General features: G+C 43.5%; 1 protein-coding gene and 1 non-coding gene across 6 annotated transcripts in view; both read right to left on the reverse strand.

The window, feature by feature from the left end:
* Positions 1-19,142, reverse strand: part of Sestd1 (SEC14 and spectrin domain containing 1) — a 96,590-nt gene that overhangs the window by 36,340 nt on the left and 41,108 nt on the right. For all 5 annotated transcript variants that reach the window (XM_087650823.1, XM_087650822.1, XM_087650825.1 and 2 more), the window contains 5 exon segments: positions 16,687-16,795; positions 9,830-9,920; positions 7,280-7,393; positions 2,075-2,188; positions 615-712 (listed from right to left, as the gene is read on the reverse strand). In XM_087650823.1, the coding sequence (XP_087506949.1) occupies positions 615-712; positions 2,075-2,188; positions 7,280-7,393; positions 9,830-9,920; positions 16,687-16,795 (526 nt within the window).
* Rnu6-480 (RNA, U6 small nuclear 480) lies at positions 1,020-1,123 on the reverse strand. Its single transcript, XR_015685200.1, has one exon. It is a non-coding gene; the product is annotated as a U6 spliceosomal RNA (small nuclear RNA).

The raw sequence follows: 19,142 nt of genomic DNA on the forward strand, positions 1-19,142 counted from the left end.
TCACATCTGAATCCTCAGGTTCCATTGTACATTCAAGGTCAGATGTAAAGAAGCTGGATGAGAATGCCTGTGGGTCCCTCAAACTCCCCAGTGAAAAAAGCACAGTGCTAGTGACCTCCACAAATCAAAAGCTCAGGGGCTGGTTCCTTCCTTAATGTGCTGCAGCCTAATGTAGAAAGGAACCTGGCCCACCAACCCAAAAGTGAAAGTGCTAAGTCTGGAGAGCAACACTTGAACAACTCAACTGCTTCATCAGTGTGAGAAAATGATAAACCCACGAACGTTGCACTGCAGAAGAAGTGTTCTACATGCTACACACTCTGGTACTAATGAATTTAAAGAACTTCAAGAACTTTATTTCAAGCTGCATGTATTCTCAGAAAGACAAAACTAAGAATAGAAAATGGCTTCATTTTCAAAGCATTTTCTTTCTTTCTTTCATTTCCAGCCACACTCATCAAAAAGTAGCTTTGTGAAGCCAGCTCAAGTGAAAGGAAGAGTGCATGTGTAAAGCCAATTCTTATCAGCTGTGTGTGGCAGCTTTGGGTAGAGACTTGTTCACTGTGGTCCCTGACCCGAGCCAGCAGCAGGCAACTTCACAGGCAACCGCCTACCTTTCCTTCTCCTGCTCATTCCCCTTGTCACTTCCATTGTTAATCAGAGCGAGTTCATCTAGCAATGATGTAGACTCCTTTGTAAACTTCTCAAAGACCTGCAACAGGCGATTGTAGAGATACACCATGAAAAATCTCAAAAATCAACACACAATAAAGACTTCAGTTAAAAGCAACCGCACTAGTCAGAGGGATTTCTTTTCCTCCCCAGGTCACGCGATGTAATCCAACCATCAGAGCACAACAATGCACATGCTTAGAGCAAACCCAGAGCTCAAGTGATGAGGAGCTTTAATGGCAATGGAACTTTCAAATTTAAATACATTAAATTACTTTACTCGAATCTATTTCCATTGTTTTTTTTGTTGTTGTTGTTGTTGTTTTTTTTTTTTTTACTGGAGCTGCAAAAATATGGAAGCGTCACGAATTTGTGTGTCATCCTTGCGCAGGGGCCATGCTAATCTTCTCTGTATCATTCCAATTTTAGTGTATGTGCTGCTGAAGCGAACAGTCTATTTCCACTCTTATCCTTCTCTGAGAAACATCTGTACCGGTAACAAATTTCATAAGTGCACGGATGTTACTGGTACCAGTTGTAGTCACCAATTCTAGTTAGAGAGCATTTCCTCACCTTAGTCTACCACCAGTCTGTCTACAGACAGCGTACTGTATAAAGATGGGTCACTTATAATTTTAACATGATTCCCCATGTATGTCTGAGAAGGGATTTGGGCTCATTTAATCAGACAATAAAGTAGACATACAGTTGTCCAATAGAGATGTTTAAAAACTGGGCAGGAACGCTACTCACGGGGGGATACCAGAGTTCTCTAACGTTAGTACAGATTCTCTAGCAGCTGCACTAGAGACCATTCTCTCCACCACCCAATGAAAGCACTAAGGAGTGCACCTCCGACGTGTGGACAAGCAGACTTAGTCTGCCATGCTGCACCACGAGCTGATAATTCACGGATGGTGAAGAACCTTCTGAAACAGCCGTGTCATTGAGATCACCTCTCGAGGCAGTATGCTCCTGTCACCTGACTCTAGGGGTGACCTTACTAAGCCCGATCCAACATTAACAGTCAACACAGAGCGCTCGCTGCTGTACCCGCTGGGCTGATGGAAGTATTTCGGGTCCATATTCATTTTGCCTTGCTCACAATTGCACAAGACAGTACTATTATTACCACTGCTTTATAGATATGAAAACTAAGACATGAAGAAATTAAGTACACCAGGAAAGGCCACACACCCAGTTTTCAGCATGAGGACTCTGTCAAGTGACTCCAACTACAGAGTATGGGTTCCAAACCCCACACAACCAAGCACACACAATGTGATTTTTTGTTTTCATAAAAAACAAATTACATCTTAGTTGATTAAAGCGACAATGTTGTTCAAACATCTCATTTACATGCGAAACACTTGATTATCTTGTTTTAGACTTGTATACCAACCAGCCTCTTATTTAGCCAGTCCATGTGATCGTAGGTGAGACTCCCACCAAAGTCTTCTGTCAACTGGCAGGGCTCTATGTATCGAGTCAGCTTATTGGCAGACACTAAAATAACCTACAGAGGAAAAGGTAAGAAATCCTGAGTTAATGATTAAAGTCTCTGAAGGGAAATAAGGAGATAAGAACATGCAACCCTGCTTCAAAACGATAGCAAACAAACATTTGTTTAGTTAATACAACAGCATTTAAAGTCAATTCAGTAGGTTATAGTTATCTGCTTAAAAATATCTCTCAAATTATTCTGACAATACCAACCTTTTTAAAAGTACTAGCAGCTCAGACAAACTATTTTTAATACCTAATCAATATTAAAAATCCTTTAGTAATAAAAACCATTTTCTTAATAAAATCATATTTGTGCTAAGATAATAATTACCTATTTTCTAGGCAAACCCTGTAAAACATACACTCCTAGCATGTGGACTGTAACATCCAAACACCATTTCTCAGTGAAAGAAACCAGGCTGGTCAGGGTCCTGATGAACTAAGTATGCATAAATACCATCTCCTCCAGAACACCATGACCTGTCAGAGACCACTGTGGTAGCCAAAGGGGCCTGAAAAGATCTCTGCTGACTAAAGATCTCAGGAAGAATACATTGGACTGGTACATTGAATGGTTTAAGTGTGTGAACTTAGTCTTCAGGCCACACCAAGGGGTAAGGTCTGTATGCTAAGACCAGCAACAGAGGAAGTTAAACACAGGCAGCACATTTCCTAAGAGGGACCAATGGCAGGCACACAGCAAGACAGGGCAAGTCCCTCACCATGCAAACACTCCAGCAAGGACACTGAGAAAGAACAGTGGAACCAAATGCCATTCCCCAAATCTTGATGAACTAAGAGATCAAGACACTGAATGGCACAGCTATTAACAAAAGGATGAGGGACGGTCAGTGACTGAGTCTAAAGATCAATGATCTCCAGGCGAGCAGCCTTGGGAAAAGAAGCATATCTGATAGCTGTGGAAGTCCAAGTGTGGGCTTGCGGGAATAGACTGAAGGTTGAGAAGAGTGCTTATATGCTGCAGAACACTGCGATGTGTTCACAATGCTACACCGAAAGCTGGGTCTGCCCAAGGATGATGACGATGGGGGAGGGAGGGAAGGAGGAAAAGGGGGGAGGGGGAAGGAATGGAAGAGTGAAAGGCTTCACTTAAAGGGAAAGCCCACACTCACACAACCATGGCATGTTCATCTCTAGGTAGCACACGCATGCACCAGTCTTTAAAGAAAACCTTAGCAGATGAAAATGGAACAACAAAAACCTAGCTGAATAAATAAAGTTTACAAGAAACCCAGAACACAGCTAACAACCCTTCCAGAAAAGTAAACATTAATTTATTCTGAGCTGTACTTGAGCTGAGTGAGCTCAGCCTGAAGCACAGATACAGCGGACCCAATGTGCTCCTCGGTAGAAGCGGTTGCTCTAGCTTTACAGTCACGGAACAAGAAAGTGACCAACTTAAGGTCTTTTCCAATCAAACGTAGCTCATGATGTTCTTAGCTTTCAGGCTGGGGGAAGCTAGCAGCCTGCTGTTAATGCAGTCTGAAGATTTTATCTGTGCTTGAGATGATAGATCAGATACTGAGGTGAGCTATTCAGGGGACTAAAGGTAGCCCAAAGTAATTTAATTTGGCTCTAGATCTAAGTCATTCCAACTGTGTCAAAGTTCTAATAAACTTCTGTAAAAACTGAGAAGATGTATGTCACCAGGAGTGTTCTTAAGAAAGTCTTTGTTCCAGATCTCACCACTGGTAAAGTTCAAAAAAGGTAAGAATCAGATGTATTAGAAGAACACAAATGTGACTAAATATATTTTTATTATTATGAGCATTTATAGATAAAAGGGGGTAGAGCATTCTGATTATTGACATCTCAGTTTGAGGACAAGATTAATGCCAGCTCTAGTCTTGTCAATATACAAATGCTGTTCCGACCAGCAACACCTGTCAGTAAACAGTGAGGTGCTGCTGCGGGGCAGAAGGAACTTGAAAAACTGAGCTGAACAATGCATACAGATTTCATACAGGATGGGTGTGCTGAGAAATACTGAGATTAGCAACAAAAGGAATATTTGGTAGACAACAAAAAGCACTGTATAAGTGAACATGAGATAGATCACCACAAGAAGAAATTCACACAGACAGGAAAGAAAATGTGAAATCATGATCAGTTGACAGGATCAATAGGTATTCAGCTGACACTGTGGAGAGCTGATAACAAAGTGTCATATTTTATATAATTCTATAGAGTAAAGCACTTAGCCATGCTTGTAAGAACAAAGGTATTTAAATCAGTTATATTTTAAAATAAGCAGAATATCTACAAAGATATAAAGTTTTTTTTACAAAAGCCCAAATTATCTGAAATTATGCTAAGGAAAATAACTTTCAATCAAGTTAGAATCAGTGTTGAATTTGATTCCACCTCTGAGCTCTTCCACCCCTTACTAGCTGGGCTGAACTTCAGCTCTGAAGTTTAGTGTGTTTAGTGGCAAAATAACCTACATCTGAAGTAAAGCCCCCTCTTCAAGACGCCAGGCTTTTAGTGAGTAGTTATTCACTAGGCTAACATCAAAGGTCATCCTCTGCAGCGTCTAGGAGAAATGTACTGGTACAAGGAGCTTTACCATCAGACGCTTCCATTGTAAGGCACACACCTATGGCATCGGACCAGAGCTGTCTTTTCCTTTATCCTCTAAGATGTTTGGTAACGGCATTCTCACAGCAAGCGGACACCTATGCCCAAGCAGATGTGACAGGCTTTCATAAAAGGCACTGCTCTTCCCTGTTCTGTCCACACTGAGTCTGAATAGCTGGCACTTGTTCGTTTGCGTTCTCACAGAGCAATGTTGTCTGCTGGTCCCAAGCTATGAACTGTGTGTCTCAAGTGCTCACTCTGTGGTGCCAACTGCAGTACTCAGGCTTTCTGGGCTCAGCTTCTTGGGATGTAGTTTCCCACCAAACTGTCAGGAGAATGCTCTTTGTCCTAGCTGGAGCCATTTCCCTTTAATTGGCTAGCACCCAGTTCTTCACTAAGTCCATGTATAGTCAGACCTACCAATGACAAAGTGGCAAAATCGGGTGGGGAAAAATAATCTGGTTCCTACCTAGTATACAGAAAGCTAGAAAGAGCACTGCTCCAGTCAAAGTAATCACTGAGAAATCCAAGGCTTGTGTGCACTACAGAAAACAACGAAACAAAACCAGGAGCCAGCTCAACTCCTGGCTCGAGTGACATTTTCCCTCCTACTACAACAAAGGGAAATAAGGGGAGTTATATGCAGGCACAAATGCTACTTACCTCAAATTTACTGTCTTACACAAAATGTCGAGTATTCAACTAAAAATACAATACAAAAGCAAACAAGGAAGCCCATCGTCAAGACTCAAGCAAACAACGTAAGGAGAGTAAGAGAACCAGCGATTGCACTGTCAGCTAGCTGGGAGCCGTGCAGACAGCTGTGATGCAGAGGAAGAGAGGTCACGGACAGGAAGAGGTGAAAGTTCACCGAAGACACAAAGACGAAACCCATCATTTGGGGCCTACGGAGGCTGGATCTTGGAGAGCACTGCAAGTACCAACCCTAGAGATACTCGCCATCTCTAGGTAGAATGTCGCTGTTGGCATACTCAGCACGCATAAAGCTCCTGCATGCTTGAAATCAACTGGATTACTAAGGAAACTCAACAGCAGATGCTGGATAAACAGTTGTAATTGTTTAGGAAATTGTAGCACAAAGTCTATATTCAGTGTGTGTGTGTGTGTGTGTGTGTGTGTGTGTGTGTGTGTGTGTGTGTGTGTGTGTGTGTGTGTCCCAGTGCACATGTCAGTTTCTGGTGGAGGTCAGAGGACAATCTTGGATATCATTCCTCTAGATTTCTGGTGCCATTCACCTCTTCTTTTGCTCTGTTTTGTTTGTTTAAAAATAGGCTCTCGAATTGGTATCAAGATCACCAACAGCCTAAGCCGGCTGACCACCAGCCCAAGGGCCCTGCATATTTCCAGCTCCCTGGAATGAGATTACAATTATGTGCCTACACGCCTTGCTTTTCTACTTGGGTTCTGCGACTGAACTCAGGTCTTTATGCTTGCACAGAAGGCTCTTTAGCAAATGGCAGCATCTCCTGATCCCAGCAGTAACTTTTTCAAATATTTTCACATGTTATTTGACTCCATTGATGTGAATACTTAGATGGGAGGGCTAGGTATACAAATTTTGAATAGAGATGCTACACAGCAAAACCATGGTAACAGATGAGAGAACTTTCTAGTGGCCTTGTAAATAAACTCAGCAAGACCAAAAACTGGAGAGCCTGAAAATGGACTAAAATTGAAAATATTCCAAACAAGAAATCACCCAAACTGGGCTTGGGATGTAGGTCTGTAACAGAGCACTTGTCTACCACTCACAAGACCCTAAATGCAAAACTCAGAGTTAAAAAAGAAAGAATAAAAGAGGGAATAATATGATATTAAAAACAAAACAGAAGACCAAACAAGCAAAGCAAGAAGAAGTTTTCAAATCCTCTAATATGGATGCAGTTAAAATCCCAGAAACATATAAGGGGGATACAGAAGTATTTTAAATCAAAGGGTCAGAGAATTTTCAAAATTAATGGGAGACGCAGTCCAGAAATACAAGAACTATAGAGAGCACCAAACAGAATAAATACCAATGGAAGGCCTACACATACGAACAACAATTCTGAAAATCAAAGTTAAAAGGGAACCTCGAAGGCAAACAAAGGGACAGAGCCACCCAAACATCAAGGACCAGTGATGCACACAGCTGACGCCATGTAAGAAAAAGCCCGAGGATCAACGTGGCAGTCAGGGACAACGCACTCTTAGGCCCACCTAAGGCCCAGTACTTGCCAGTTTTCTCTTCATGATCATTGAGACGTTAATACAAAGGCCCTAGTTTCCTTGCAGTTAACGAGTATCCAGACGGGAATAAAGACTTTACAGCTTATGAAGAAGACAATTAGTCAACAAGTGTCCGAGCTGAGCAAATGCTAGAGATGGTATAGCAGGCATAAAGTAAGCACTTCTAAGTAACTGAACTGAGCATGCCCAGTAACATCCGTGAAGCCTACATTCAAAGATACAACACATCTCTGTTTATATAGATTATACTTACCTCAAAGCCAAGTCTATCCTTTTCTTTCCAAAAACAAAAATGTGTTACTTTCTTATCCCAGAATTCATCTGGCTTCACTACACAAACAAGGGATACCTCAGCTGGAACAACGTTCTGTAAAACAGAAAAATAAGTACAAATTATACATGCAAATGATTTACTAAATGTGCAGATTACTAGACACACTCATGATTATGCCCAGATACTTAGAAAGAATTCAAATAATAACGCAGAAGAAACTCCTTAAACTCCAAAATCTAAACGGCAGTAATGACGACAAGCTACTCATAAGATTTTCAAACAGCTTTAAACAGGCCCACGTGTCAACTGCTCCTTACACACCGTCTCTCTGCTGGAAGCATGTTTAGATTAAACCACAAGACTTATGTTTTAACTGAGAAACTATTAAAATTATTGTTTTATGGTATGGGACAAATGTTTTCTAACACCACCATCAGGAAGAATTTCTTCAGAAAACGAAAATCATAGAGGCTGGGAAGTTTGGAGTGCAGTTTATTCATTTACTGACCTATGGAAAATCAGGATAGAAATGTATGAGAAGCAAAAGAAACAGGGCCCCTCTTTCAGAATACAAGTGACAGGCAGAGCTGCTCCCAGGGGGACTTGGGGAGCTCACAAACAGCTGGCCCCAGCCCCTGGGATCAAATCAGCAAGTCAGCTCCTGAGTAGAGACAATTAACTAGGGGAATTCTGAAAAAGTTAGATATTAGTCAATGCAAATGTCCACAAAATTACCTATCAGGAAAGAGAAATCACAGCAGGGATTAAGTCCACTGATTGTTCTACAGAACTGCATGCAGTTCAAAATGCAAATGACAGCAGGTCCCAAATGCTCACGGGTTGCAGCGAGTCAGGATGAAAGGAAAACCATGAGAGCATCCTGACTGGATTACTTAGTAAGTGGAACTTAACTTTTTCAGAGAAGTCAGAGTGCTATCTGGGCTGGGAGCTGGCAAGGTGCTGCCACACGTTTGGCAGACCAGTTACTATGAGGCATCAATGTGTGCCCTCCTCAGAGGACCAGGACAGAGTTTAATGAGGGCGCACTTAGGTCCTTAAGAAGAAAGCAACGGGGGCTGGAGAGATGGCTCCAGTGAAGAGCACGGGCTGCTCTTGCAAAGAACCCAGGTTCAATTCCCAGCACCCACACGGCAGCTCACAAATGCTCAGAACTCTACTCCCTGGGGATCTAACACCTTCTCCTGGCCTCTTTGGGCACTGAGCACACACGTGATACACAGACATGCGTGCAGGTACAACAGCCATTCAGATAAAAAGTTAAACTGGAAAGATGGAGCAATGGGCTTTGTGAGGCTAGACTTAAATAATGTATGTAGCACTTGAGCCACACTAAGCTAAACCATAAAATCACCCGTCCTTGTTGCCACCCCTCAAATCGTTTCACTGTGATCATCCTAAGCAAAGGGTGGGCGTGTAGCATTCTCCCGGCTAAGGATGTAAACGTGCTCAGGCCCACTTCTCTCCACAGAACCTAAAAGGGCAGCCCGCCATCAGTGGCCCCAGTTATGCATCTCTGGTGCTCACTGAACTGAACACTTGGTCCCCTATTCCTACAAAATTAATTACATTTTCCCCAAACCGGTCTGTCGACTCCTTTCACTGACTTTGGCTCATGTGGGGGTGGCACTAAAAGACAAAGCCCAGCAGGAATGGCTTTTCATTTGCTTCCATCTATTAAAATATCTTCGTTTACTTAACTCAGCTATCGCCTTCTCTAGAAGCTTTTCTGAGGAAAACAGGATTCCTGAGAGCAACCCGCCCCTTTGGATGTTTCTCTGTCCCACGGTATTTTCAGTAGCTTTACAGCAGGTAACGATAATTTGCTGTGTCACCACTATCCGCCAGAGCTGGACAAAGCAGTCTGTGAGGGACGCAGAACTACAAGACAAGATGCTCTGCGCCCACTCAGCAGACCTGATAACTGTTTATTAAATGTGAATTTGTGAGCTACTGATGTCCCAAAAACAGAGCTATGAGACAAATTTCTAGGTTCTAAGTTCTTAGTGTGATCATCATGAATCCCTAATTTTTATTGTATTCCTTTGTGGTTTTGTTTTTTTTAAAAGCTACCAAGCTGGGAAAGACATAAAGCTCAGCTGCAGACTTTTCTCTGACCTGACTGGCCCTGCCCTACTTCCCAGGTAACCAGTAAGGAGCCCAGGGGCTGGAGTGCGGCTGAGAGCACAGCACAGCATGGGCCGGGTGATCCCTGCATGCCCTGCACTCACGTAACAACTACAGGTTCCTGCGCAGACTACTTCAACACGACACACTATTTCAGCCTGTAAAGCCTGCACATCAAGGTGAGACTCAACCATACTACCTAAATTTAAAGATACAATGACTGGATTTCAGCAACCCACAGTGGCTGTGTGAAATTTCGGAACTAAATCACTGCTGGGAAGGAAGCCTGGGCACAGTTGGACACTGAAGTGCACTTGCTATTTTCATCATGATATCCTGCCATGAAACGAAGCGCGCTTCCCGACTAACGGAGGAAAACATTACCTGCAGCATTAGGACCACTGTCTTCACCACGTTCCATTGAGACTTCCTGCCGTCCACGATCACAGTGAATCCTCTGGCCTTACATTTCTCACTGAAACAGAACACAATCATGGATGTGAACCCAGGCCTGGACTTTCCTCACAGCCCTGAAGGGAGAAGGCAAGAGCGTTAACAGCAGGTGGGACACAGTCCACCTCGAGTGGCAGCGCCTACAGTATCAACCGATAAAACTCTCCAGGGCACTCCTTCTGCTTCTCGTATTGTTCCTCTCATTCGAGGAAGTATTACTCACAGGATAAATACTGAGAAAATGTGAGAAAGTTAAGTTTTTGAAACTGATGAAACTAAAGTACCATTCCAACAACAGCAGCCTCTCAGTTTCTCCATCTGTAGAATGGGTCAAAGAGAGCCAGGTAACCACCAACTGCGCATGCCTCATGTACTTCTTACCAGAATCAGGCTTTGTGAGGAGACAGCGTAAGACAGGTGGAGAACAACAAACCATTATAAAAACCCCTGTAGACTGGCTTCTTTGTGCACAGGAAATCTAACAGGATGAGGTCATACCTGCTTTACAAATTGACTGAAAGCTTGTATGCACCACATCTAGTCCATTGCCTTGACTTTGTCATTCTTAGTCATATGGCCAGCAAGACACTATCTGCAGTATTGTGAGATGTGCCCTACTCTAATTGTTCAGAGATTTGCTAAATTAAATGGCCGCTAAATGGAAAAGTTCATTCTAAAGACAAAACCAAGCTGTTGTTATTGTTACTTTATGTACTTTATGTATAGTGGAGCCACATCAAAAGGTAATGTTCAGAAGCTGATACATGCCACCATGACCACCATGACAGATGACCCTTCCCAATGTTATGCTAGGAAGCCAGACAGGAGCACCCAGATGTTGTCTATCTTGTACAAAGTGTACTGCAAATCCACAGAGCAGACCAGAGGCTGACTGACTGACTGACGGAGGGAGTAACAGGGAGACGAGGAGGGGCTGCTGATATACAGAGATCCTTTTGGACTGAGGAACACTATTTGGAGTTAGTGATGTGATACATGCTGGTATCTAGGCTTACAACAGCAGAGAAACACTTGGTCACACACCTGATTGATATGTATAGGTGCAAGTAAAAAGACACTCCTACAAGGTCTACACCAACAGTGCATAAACAAAGGCCTCTATGCCTTAGTATGGCTACCAGCCTAGAAAGGCCAGTCAAGTCAGGGCGCAGGATGGTGAGTAGCCTCTGGAGAATGACAAGAATGTAGGGTCTCCTAACGCTTAGAAGTTTGGAAGAAATGGAGCCAAGACAAAAGTTTCCGGTGTGGGCCTGCTACCAAAGACACACCACTCCCAGTGCTTGATGCTTTCCTAAAGCATGTAGAATCCTGAGATGCAGGACTCGAAACCATTTGTTAAATGTTTTTTTTTAAAATAACACATTTAATATTTCAATGCATGTTATAAATTAATCTGCAGGTTAATACTGTGAAAGTAATGAAGCTTGAAAATGCCATCCGTAATGATCTTAAAGGATAAAACACTGAATCTTGTAGAGTACTTAAAAAGACCTTTAATTTTAATTTACTTACATTTTTCACTAAGATAGAAAATGAAAATATACACAACCCTAGGATACTATTTCAAAACTGCCAACCAAGTGGTATTTCAGATGCTTTGCAAAAGGCATGTTCATGGGCCTAGGGTGCTATAAATTAAGATCCCTATACCTGTTCAGAGCAGTAAAGAAAGAGAAAATGAAGTGGGACCCAGACTCCCCAGAGCCTTTCAGGGGCGGCAAAGCTGGGTTAAAACATCTCTGTAGAAGAAATGAGCACATGGAACAGCCTCCCTTCCAACCCAGGAGAGCTTTCTGAGGGGTCTCTAGGGCCAGTGCCCCATGCTCGTAACTATCTCTTGACTTTATCTACGGGCTCTTCTTTGGCTCAAAGTTCTGCTGATCCTGTCAGCTTCTATGATAATGCTGACTACAGAATTCCTCTCCGTTAGGACATGTTTGCTTGCAGACTATCAGAATGTCCGTCTACTAAGACTGTTAACTTGTAGTGCAATGCTTTGAGATCAGAAGGGAATGAGTGATGATGTTTGATAAAGCCTGACTCAGTATGATGGCTGTCTTCCCATGTTCAGAGGAAGCCCAGGCCATGACCTATACATGGTCACAACTGAGCCCAGCCTCTATCTAACCAGCCTCCTAGCACTGTGCTTCTCTTTCAAATTGCCTCAGGCCTCAGGGCCTCTGCACTGGGCAGTGTTCCTTCATTTCATCATCTTGGTAAAATGTCACCTCACTATTTAGTAAGCTGCCACTGGTGCGCCTACGTCTTCGTGTCTGCTGTCTCGGAATGTGGATGCCTGACACATTGAGTTTGTGTTTGTGGCACTTGTGTGTCTGGTCCTTAGGGAATGCTGACCACTTCTCTGTTTCATCCCTCACTGGCTCAACACCTAGAACGCTGAGGAGCCCTGCAGGCTCTCATAGCCACCAAGACTTCTGGCCTCAATGTCTGTGTGCCTTGTGCTATCTCCTTCAGACTCTTCCTTCTGAAGACTCTTCTGTAACTCTGTTTCCACAACTAGAAAAAAATGATTTAAAGTTACTAAAACCTGAGAAATGCATCGAGGTAGTTTTAACAGATGTTGATTTCTATTAGGAATGACAAGGTGAACAGGCTCTTGGGGCATCCTATGAAGAGTTAAGATGCAAAGCCAGAAGACGGTTTCTGTGGTTTCCAGCCATGACACTCTGAGTCTTACAGTAAATTCTTCTGGAACTAGAAAACGGCATGCTTTTACGTATTGCCAAATGCTATTCAGAGAAAAAATCTAAATAATTTTTAAAAGATACCCAGGGTTTCTTTCAGAATGTGTTATCAGTTATCTTGTCATCAATTATCAGTTGTGGCAGTTCCAGGTTTTCTGAGCGTTTACTAGAAGCTATGAACGGACATGACAGGGATCCTAACAGAGGTGGATACACACAGTGGGAGGAGACAGGCCTGGAACATGGTGCTCAGCAGCAGACGGGGTTTGCTGCCGGTTTGTGGCCAAGCTGCCCATGCTCACATTTCTAGGTTTCAGTTCCCTCACGGGGCAAGCGAACAGTGCTCCTCTCAGAGGGACAGGAACACTGAATGACTGAATATCACCTACTGCTTCCTTAGATGTGGGGTACTCTTTCCACATCTACTCCCCAGTCAAGCCTGGGTGTTAGTATGATTAAAGTTCTAAAGCAAAGTCCAAAGCAGCCCACGAGCCTGCTCAGCAAACAACTGCTGTGCTCCAGTAGCCAGTTAGCAGGTCCGAGAACCCGCAGAGGTGTACACAGAGCCCTGAAGAAAATGAAGCCATCAGGGAGATAAAGACAGAAACTGGCACTGAGCATTGACTCAGGATGACGTATAATACAGCACAGAGCTGTAAAAAAGTAAAGTATGATCCTGTCTCCCTTCCAAGAGCTTACATCTTCTTACAATGTGCAAAGATGGGAACAGAGTGCTTTAGTGCCCACATTCATCATTAGTGAAACAGCATAAACCCTGGGAAACTTAAGAACTAAATGACACTTGTAAAAAAAAAAAACCAGGAATTACAGTCAAGCACACACTCCGTTTGTAGTGTGTGTGTGCGTAAGAGAGGAGACAGGCATAACTCAGCGCATTAATCATTCAGTTGTTTAGCCTTCCCACCTGACTCCTACGTGCACAGTTCTGAGTGGACACAAGTCAGGAGACATGGGTTGACTGGCTGTGCCTTCCCTCAGCCTTAGCTACCTGCTCTTCTTGCAGGCTGAGTGTGACTGCACAAGACTGTGGCCTGTCACAGCAGCCTCCTCCCCCTCCCAGGTGAACTTCACTGGGAAGTCAGCCTCAAAGACATGTGCAGTGTTGGGATACAGTCAGGGGAGAGTAGTGTGTGGGCCTGGAGTGCTGCCTGCCACTCTTACGACATTGTATTTACTTATTTATGATGTGTGGGTTACACCACAGTGCACCCGAGAAGACAGAGAACAACCTGCAGGACTCGGCTTTTTCCTCTCACCACATGGGTCCTGAGTGTGAAACACAGGCACTTAGGAGTCAGTAGCAGGCAGCTTTATGCACCGAGTCACTGCACCCACTCTTGTACCTGGGAACACTTTTTGCACTTAATCTGAACTTACAAAACAGACTCCATAGCAAGTGCAGCTACACTGATTTCCACTACTTTGAAGGAACAACAACAAAGAAAACCCTTGTTGAATCAGTGTGAGGGACAGCAGGTTCTACCCTTGATCTATGACTGCCCAGCTGTGTGATCCTGAGTAACCCAAGCCACTTAGTTTCAATTCCACAACTAGCAAAGAGGGAAGTTGCCCCTAATGGTCATCAGTGATTATTTTCATGATTTATTAACTATGAATCTACTGAATCTTAGTTACCTAAAATGAGGGGTCTATTACTTAATGGAAATGTATAGATTGGCAGTTAGCAACATGGATCAGCAAGGCCATTATGGGAATGCACTGACTATAGGGTCTGGTACTTTTCCTTTTCAGAAAGGAAAGGAAGGAAAGAAGGAAAAGGAAGAAAGAGAGGAAAAGATATTTTACTTGAAGACTTGTACTTCTCCAATACAGCAACAAATCATTAAATGATCTTTCTATATTGGAAGTAAGTGCGCCCTAGTTAGTTCTGTTGACCACTTGACGAGGGCACCTCAACTGAAGAACTGCCTATGTCAGACTGGCCTGTGGGCAATGCCGTACCCTGGCAGGCGAGTCTGGCCTGTATACAAAAGGTGGTTAAACATAGGCCTGGGCGCAGGTCAGTAAGCAGTGCTCCTGCTGGTTTCTGCATCGGGTTCCCACCCTGAGTTCCTGCCCTGGCTTCCCAAGATGATGAACCAGGTCAAATAAATCCTCTCTTCCCCAAGTTGTTTTGGTCATAGGATTTACCCCGGAAACAGAGATTAAATTAGGATGGGAACTGGCACCAGTGCTCGAGGGAGTTAACCAAGAGCCTGGGAGCAGCCCAGCAAGCAGTGCTCCTCTGATGCTACCAAGCCTGTGTCGGTGAAGTTGGAATGGCCTTAAAAGTCTGTGGAAATATTGTGGAGGCTAGAAAAACTATTGGGCACTTAAAGTTTACTAAACTGTTGTGGGGATTTGCAAAATAATACTGAATACAATGGAGACAATGGAGACCTGGCTTGTGAAGTTCTAGAGGGAAGTCTGAGGGTTCCTCCAAGACTACCAGCCATTTGTGTGATGTTTGGTCATTTAAATTTATTTACTTCATATGTATGAGTATTCTACCTGAATGACAAAAAGAGACATCAGATCTCATTACAGATGTTTGTGAGTGGCCATGTGGTTGTTGGGACTTAAACTCAGGACCTCAGGAAGAGCAGCCAGTGCACATAACCACTGAGCCATCTGTCCAGCCTCTTGTGTAGTGTTTTGGATTAAGAATCTGGAGCTGAAGAATCCACTATGGTTAAAAAAGACCAGTATCTCTGAAGTGAAACTTTAGTTTTACTGAGCCAATGGGTACTAGTTAGCTAGAGCTAAAAAAAATCATCTGTGAAGAAAATTACAGATCATTTCGTTGAAGTCAGCACAGTACAAAGAAGCTGTGGCCCAGAGAGGGCCACAGCTACATCTTCAGCTGGAGGCCAAACTAAGTCCCCCACATGGAAATGACTATGATGGCTGCAGGACTGAAGGGGTCCTGGAGAGAAGCTAAGACTGTGAGAGACCAAGAAAGACCATTGGTGAAGGTGCAGCCTTGGCTGAACTGGAGATGCCAGAATCATGGACTATCTGTCCATCAGAGGGCAGAGGCGGGTGTGGTATGGGGCCAGCCTGGGCATAAGCCTACCAGACAAGCCATGAGTGTGGTGGATGGCAAAGCAGAAGTGGGGAACCTGTCTTCAAAGGCCAGAAGAGGAAGCCAGACCCTTAGAGTTAGGTGTTTACAGGACACCTAATGTGGGTGCTAGGAGCTGAAATCAGAGAGAGCAGCAAGTGCTGCTAACTGCCAAGCCATGTCTGCAGCCCCTGCTTTTGACATTGCAGTGACTTAAGCAAACAGGAATTTTTGAGATTTTTTTCAAAGGACCTATAAATTATGTGTATGTTTTTATATTTTTAAAATAAAAATATTTGAAGACTAACAACCTTGTTCATATTACAGACTACTTAATATAGTGAAGTAGTGAACAAAGAGAAAGTTCATGTAGATTAAGATCTCTCTCTCTTTTTCGTGTGCGTGTGTGTGTGTGTGTGTGTGTTCGCGTGCGCATGCATGTGTGTAGGGGGTGTTACATGTCTGTGCAGATGTGTATACCTACATGCACATGAAAGCCAGAGGAGATATCAGGGGTCCTGGTTCTATCAACTCTCCTGAAACAGGGTCATTAACTAAGTCTAGACCTAGGCAGGGGGCCACCAAGCCCCAGCAATCTTTCCGTCTCAGTTTCCAATCACAGTAATGGGGTTACAGGTGAACTTGCAAGAGGCTATGCTCAACTTCCATGTGTGCTGAGCACTGAGACTCAGAGCTGTGTGCCCTCAGCCGCTGAGCCTCTTCCTTGCCTCCAACTTCTCTTCTTTCTCAAGCTCCATGGTGTACCAATGCTGTACCTAAGGGTTCTTGAAAGGCTGAAAGCACATACTTAGAAATCAGTGTGCTGTGAAGTGCGCCCAACAGTACAGTATTTCATCTACGTACTGTTACCAGCCTTTAACTGAGATTTCACTGCTGACAAAGTATGTGATACTTCAATAGCAAGAATCAATAGCAAACAGTATTGAAATTGAAGAAAAAGACACTTTTAGAGTCACCTTGGAATGCTGAGTAGATAGTCCAGAGTGACACTCAGCTCATCCATATTTGTCTGTTCAAGGCATAATGGAATTGTCAAGATGAGTCCACTGCGTCTGTCCTTTCCTCCTACAGAAAAGATACATTGAAGATTTACCACATATTAAGATGACATACAAATAATGTTTTAATCCAAAGTTATTAGAACAATTATAGGTTTAGGACATGATTTGGAAAATATCTAATGTTATAACAGTGAGGGCAAATAAGTAAATAAATGAAGAATGCAGAGGAAAATGCATCTCTGAAATCTTCATCAAGACCAAAATCATTTTCATTTTCTCCCATTTAGTCTGCTGCCTAATTGAATCAACTCATCATACATTTCCTGTGTGCCCAGTACAATCAGTGTTTGCAAGTAAAACAAATCTGCATCTGGAAAGAAGAGCTTTAAGTCATAATAAGAGTATGAATTACTGTCACTAATTTGCTACACTGTGTCTTCATATAAAATCCATTAAATGCTATAAAAAGGGACTGAGGCAATAGAAAAAGATGATTTAAGAAAAAAAAGAGTGTGAGAAGTATAAGAAAAGTAAAGGCTTGAGGGAAAAGCTGTGAGATTTTTAAACCGAGTTACAAGAGCATCATCCCATGATGAGATGAGCTGAGCTCGCTCTCAGGAGAAACATAAATCTGCATGTACTATGAGCAGCAATGCAGGCTGCCTTCCTACATGACAGATTTAGTTGATGTACTCAGTAAATAACAGTGGGTCACGGCTGCGTGCAGGCAGGACAGCCAGCTGCAGCGGTACGTCACAGGGCAGCAGACACAGCCCTGACCAGCTGAGAATGTGGACCTGGAAGTTACTGCAGAAAGCCAGGGAGTGGAGCACACAGAATCTCACACATGTTAAGTCCTTGTCCTGTGTGCCCTCCATGTTAAGTGTAAAACGCAAAGCCAACCTGATGGAACATGCCTGCAATCTCAGCACTCAGGTAAAGGCCAGAAGACAGGCAGCAAGTTCAAGGCCGGCCTAAACTACAAAACGAGATTCTCACACAGCCAAGGACTATGGAGACGACGACTTAGTAAAAATACCTGCCTATCTGCTTAAGACCCTGAATTCAATTCCCAGCACAGCACAGGAAACAAGCAAACAGGTAGAACGTTGATTCATACCTACCGTCTTCCAAATCTCTGCTCGTGTTTGCTCATACTGAGCCTACTGTCAGAACCAAGTGACATTTACAACAGCTTTAGAAGGTTAAAAAAAACAAAAAACCAGCAACTCCTGAAGAAAACAATTCTGTATAATCTCTAGCAATTCATCACTAAAAACTGAAAGGCCTGAGGTGAAAAGACTTCCATTAGTGACAGAAATGCGATTCAAGGCATGACAGCCATTAAGGGCTATTTTCTATGCAACTGTTGATATTGAACCACTTTGCCTAACATCAATAAACCGCAATTTCAGAGGCTCGACCTAATACACTATGATTCTATAGCATCTTTTGTTGATTAGAATATAAATTTTAAAAAATGGATTACACCGGTGATTTCCAAATGATAGTGGCCCTTGGGCAGATTCTCTTGCTATGAAAACATTTTTCTTTATTATTGATAAAAAGTTTGAGGATAACTGGCTTTAACTAATAATGGGCAAGAGATAAAATTTTAAGGGTGGGCAAAGGAACTTTTTGTTTATTTTGTTTTGTTGAGGCAGAATTTCTCAACCTATCCCTGGCTATCCTGGAATTCTCTACAAAGACCAGGCTGGCCTTGAATTCACAGAGATCCCCCTGCCCCTGCCCCTGCCCCTGCCCCTGCCCCTGCCCCTGCCCCTGCCCCTGCCCCTGCCCCTGCCCCTGCCCCTCCCTCTGCCTCCTCTGCCTCCTCTGCCTCCTCTGCCTCCTCTGCCTCCTCTGCCTCCTCTGCCGCCTCTGCCTCTGCCTCCTCTGCCTCTGCCTCTGCCTCTGCCTCTGCCTCTGCCTCTGCCTCTGCCTCTGCCTCTGCCTCTGCCTCTGCCTCTGCCTCTGCCTCTGCCTCTGCCTCTGCCTCTGCCTCTGCCTCTGCCTCTGCCTCCTGAATGCTAGGATTACAAATGCGCACCCCATGTGTGGCTTGAGCAAGGGAACTTTCATTTGCTCTTCAAAACTGACAAGCTTTACTCAAGCATTTAAACTAAATGCACAGGGGTTCACACTTATACTGTGAATGACATCTAAAACACTTTGGGATTTTTCTTTGGGGGTCAAGTTTAATCCTCAAGACAATACTACCCTGAACTCCACACCCTCAACTTTTACTGTGGTAAGAAAATAACCACTGGTGTAAAAATGGAAGAGTCGCAAGGTGAAAGAAAGAAACAAAGGCCTGCAGGACAGCTATAATCTGTAAGCTCAAACGCTGTAAGACACAAGATGGTTCTGGTGGGAAGAAAACAGCAGCATCCAGGAGTGACAGCAGCGTG

This window comes from Rattus norvegicus, chromosome 3 (assembly GCF_021556685.1).
Source record: "Rattus norvegicus strain SHRSP/BbbUtx chromosome 3, alternate assembly SHRSP_T2T, whole genome shotgun sequence".
NCBI classification, from domain to species: Eukaryota; Metazoa; Chordata; class Mammalia; order Rodentia; family Muridae; genus Rattus; species Rattus norvegicus.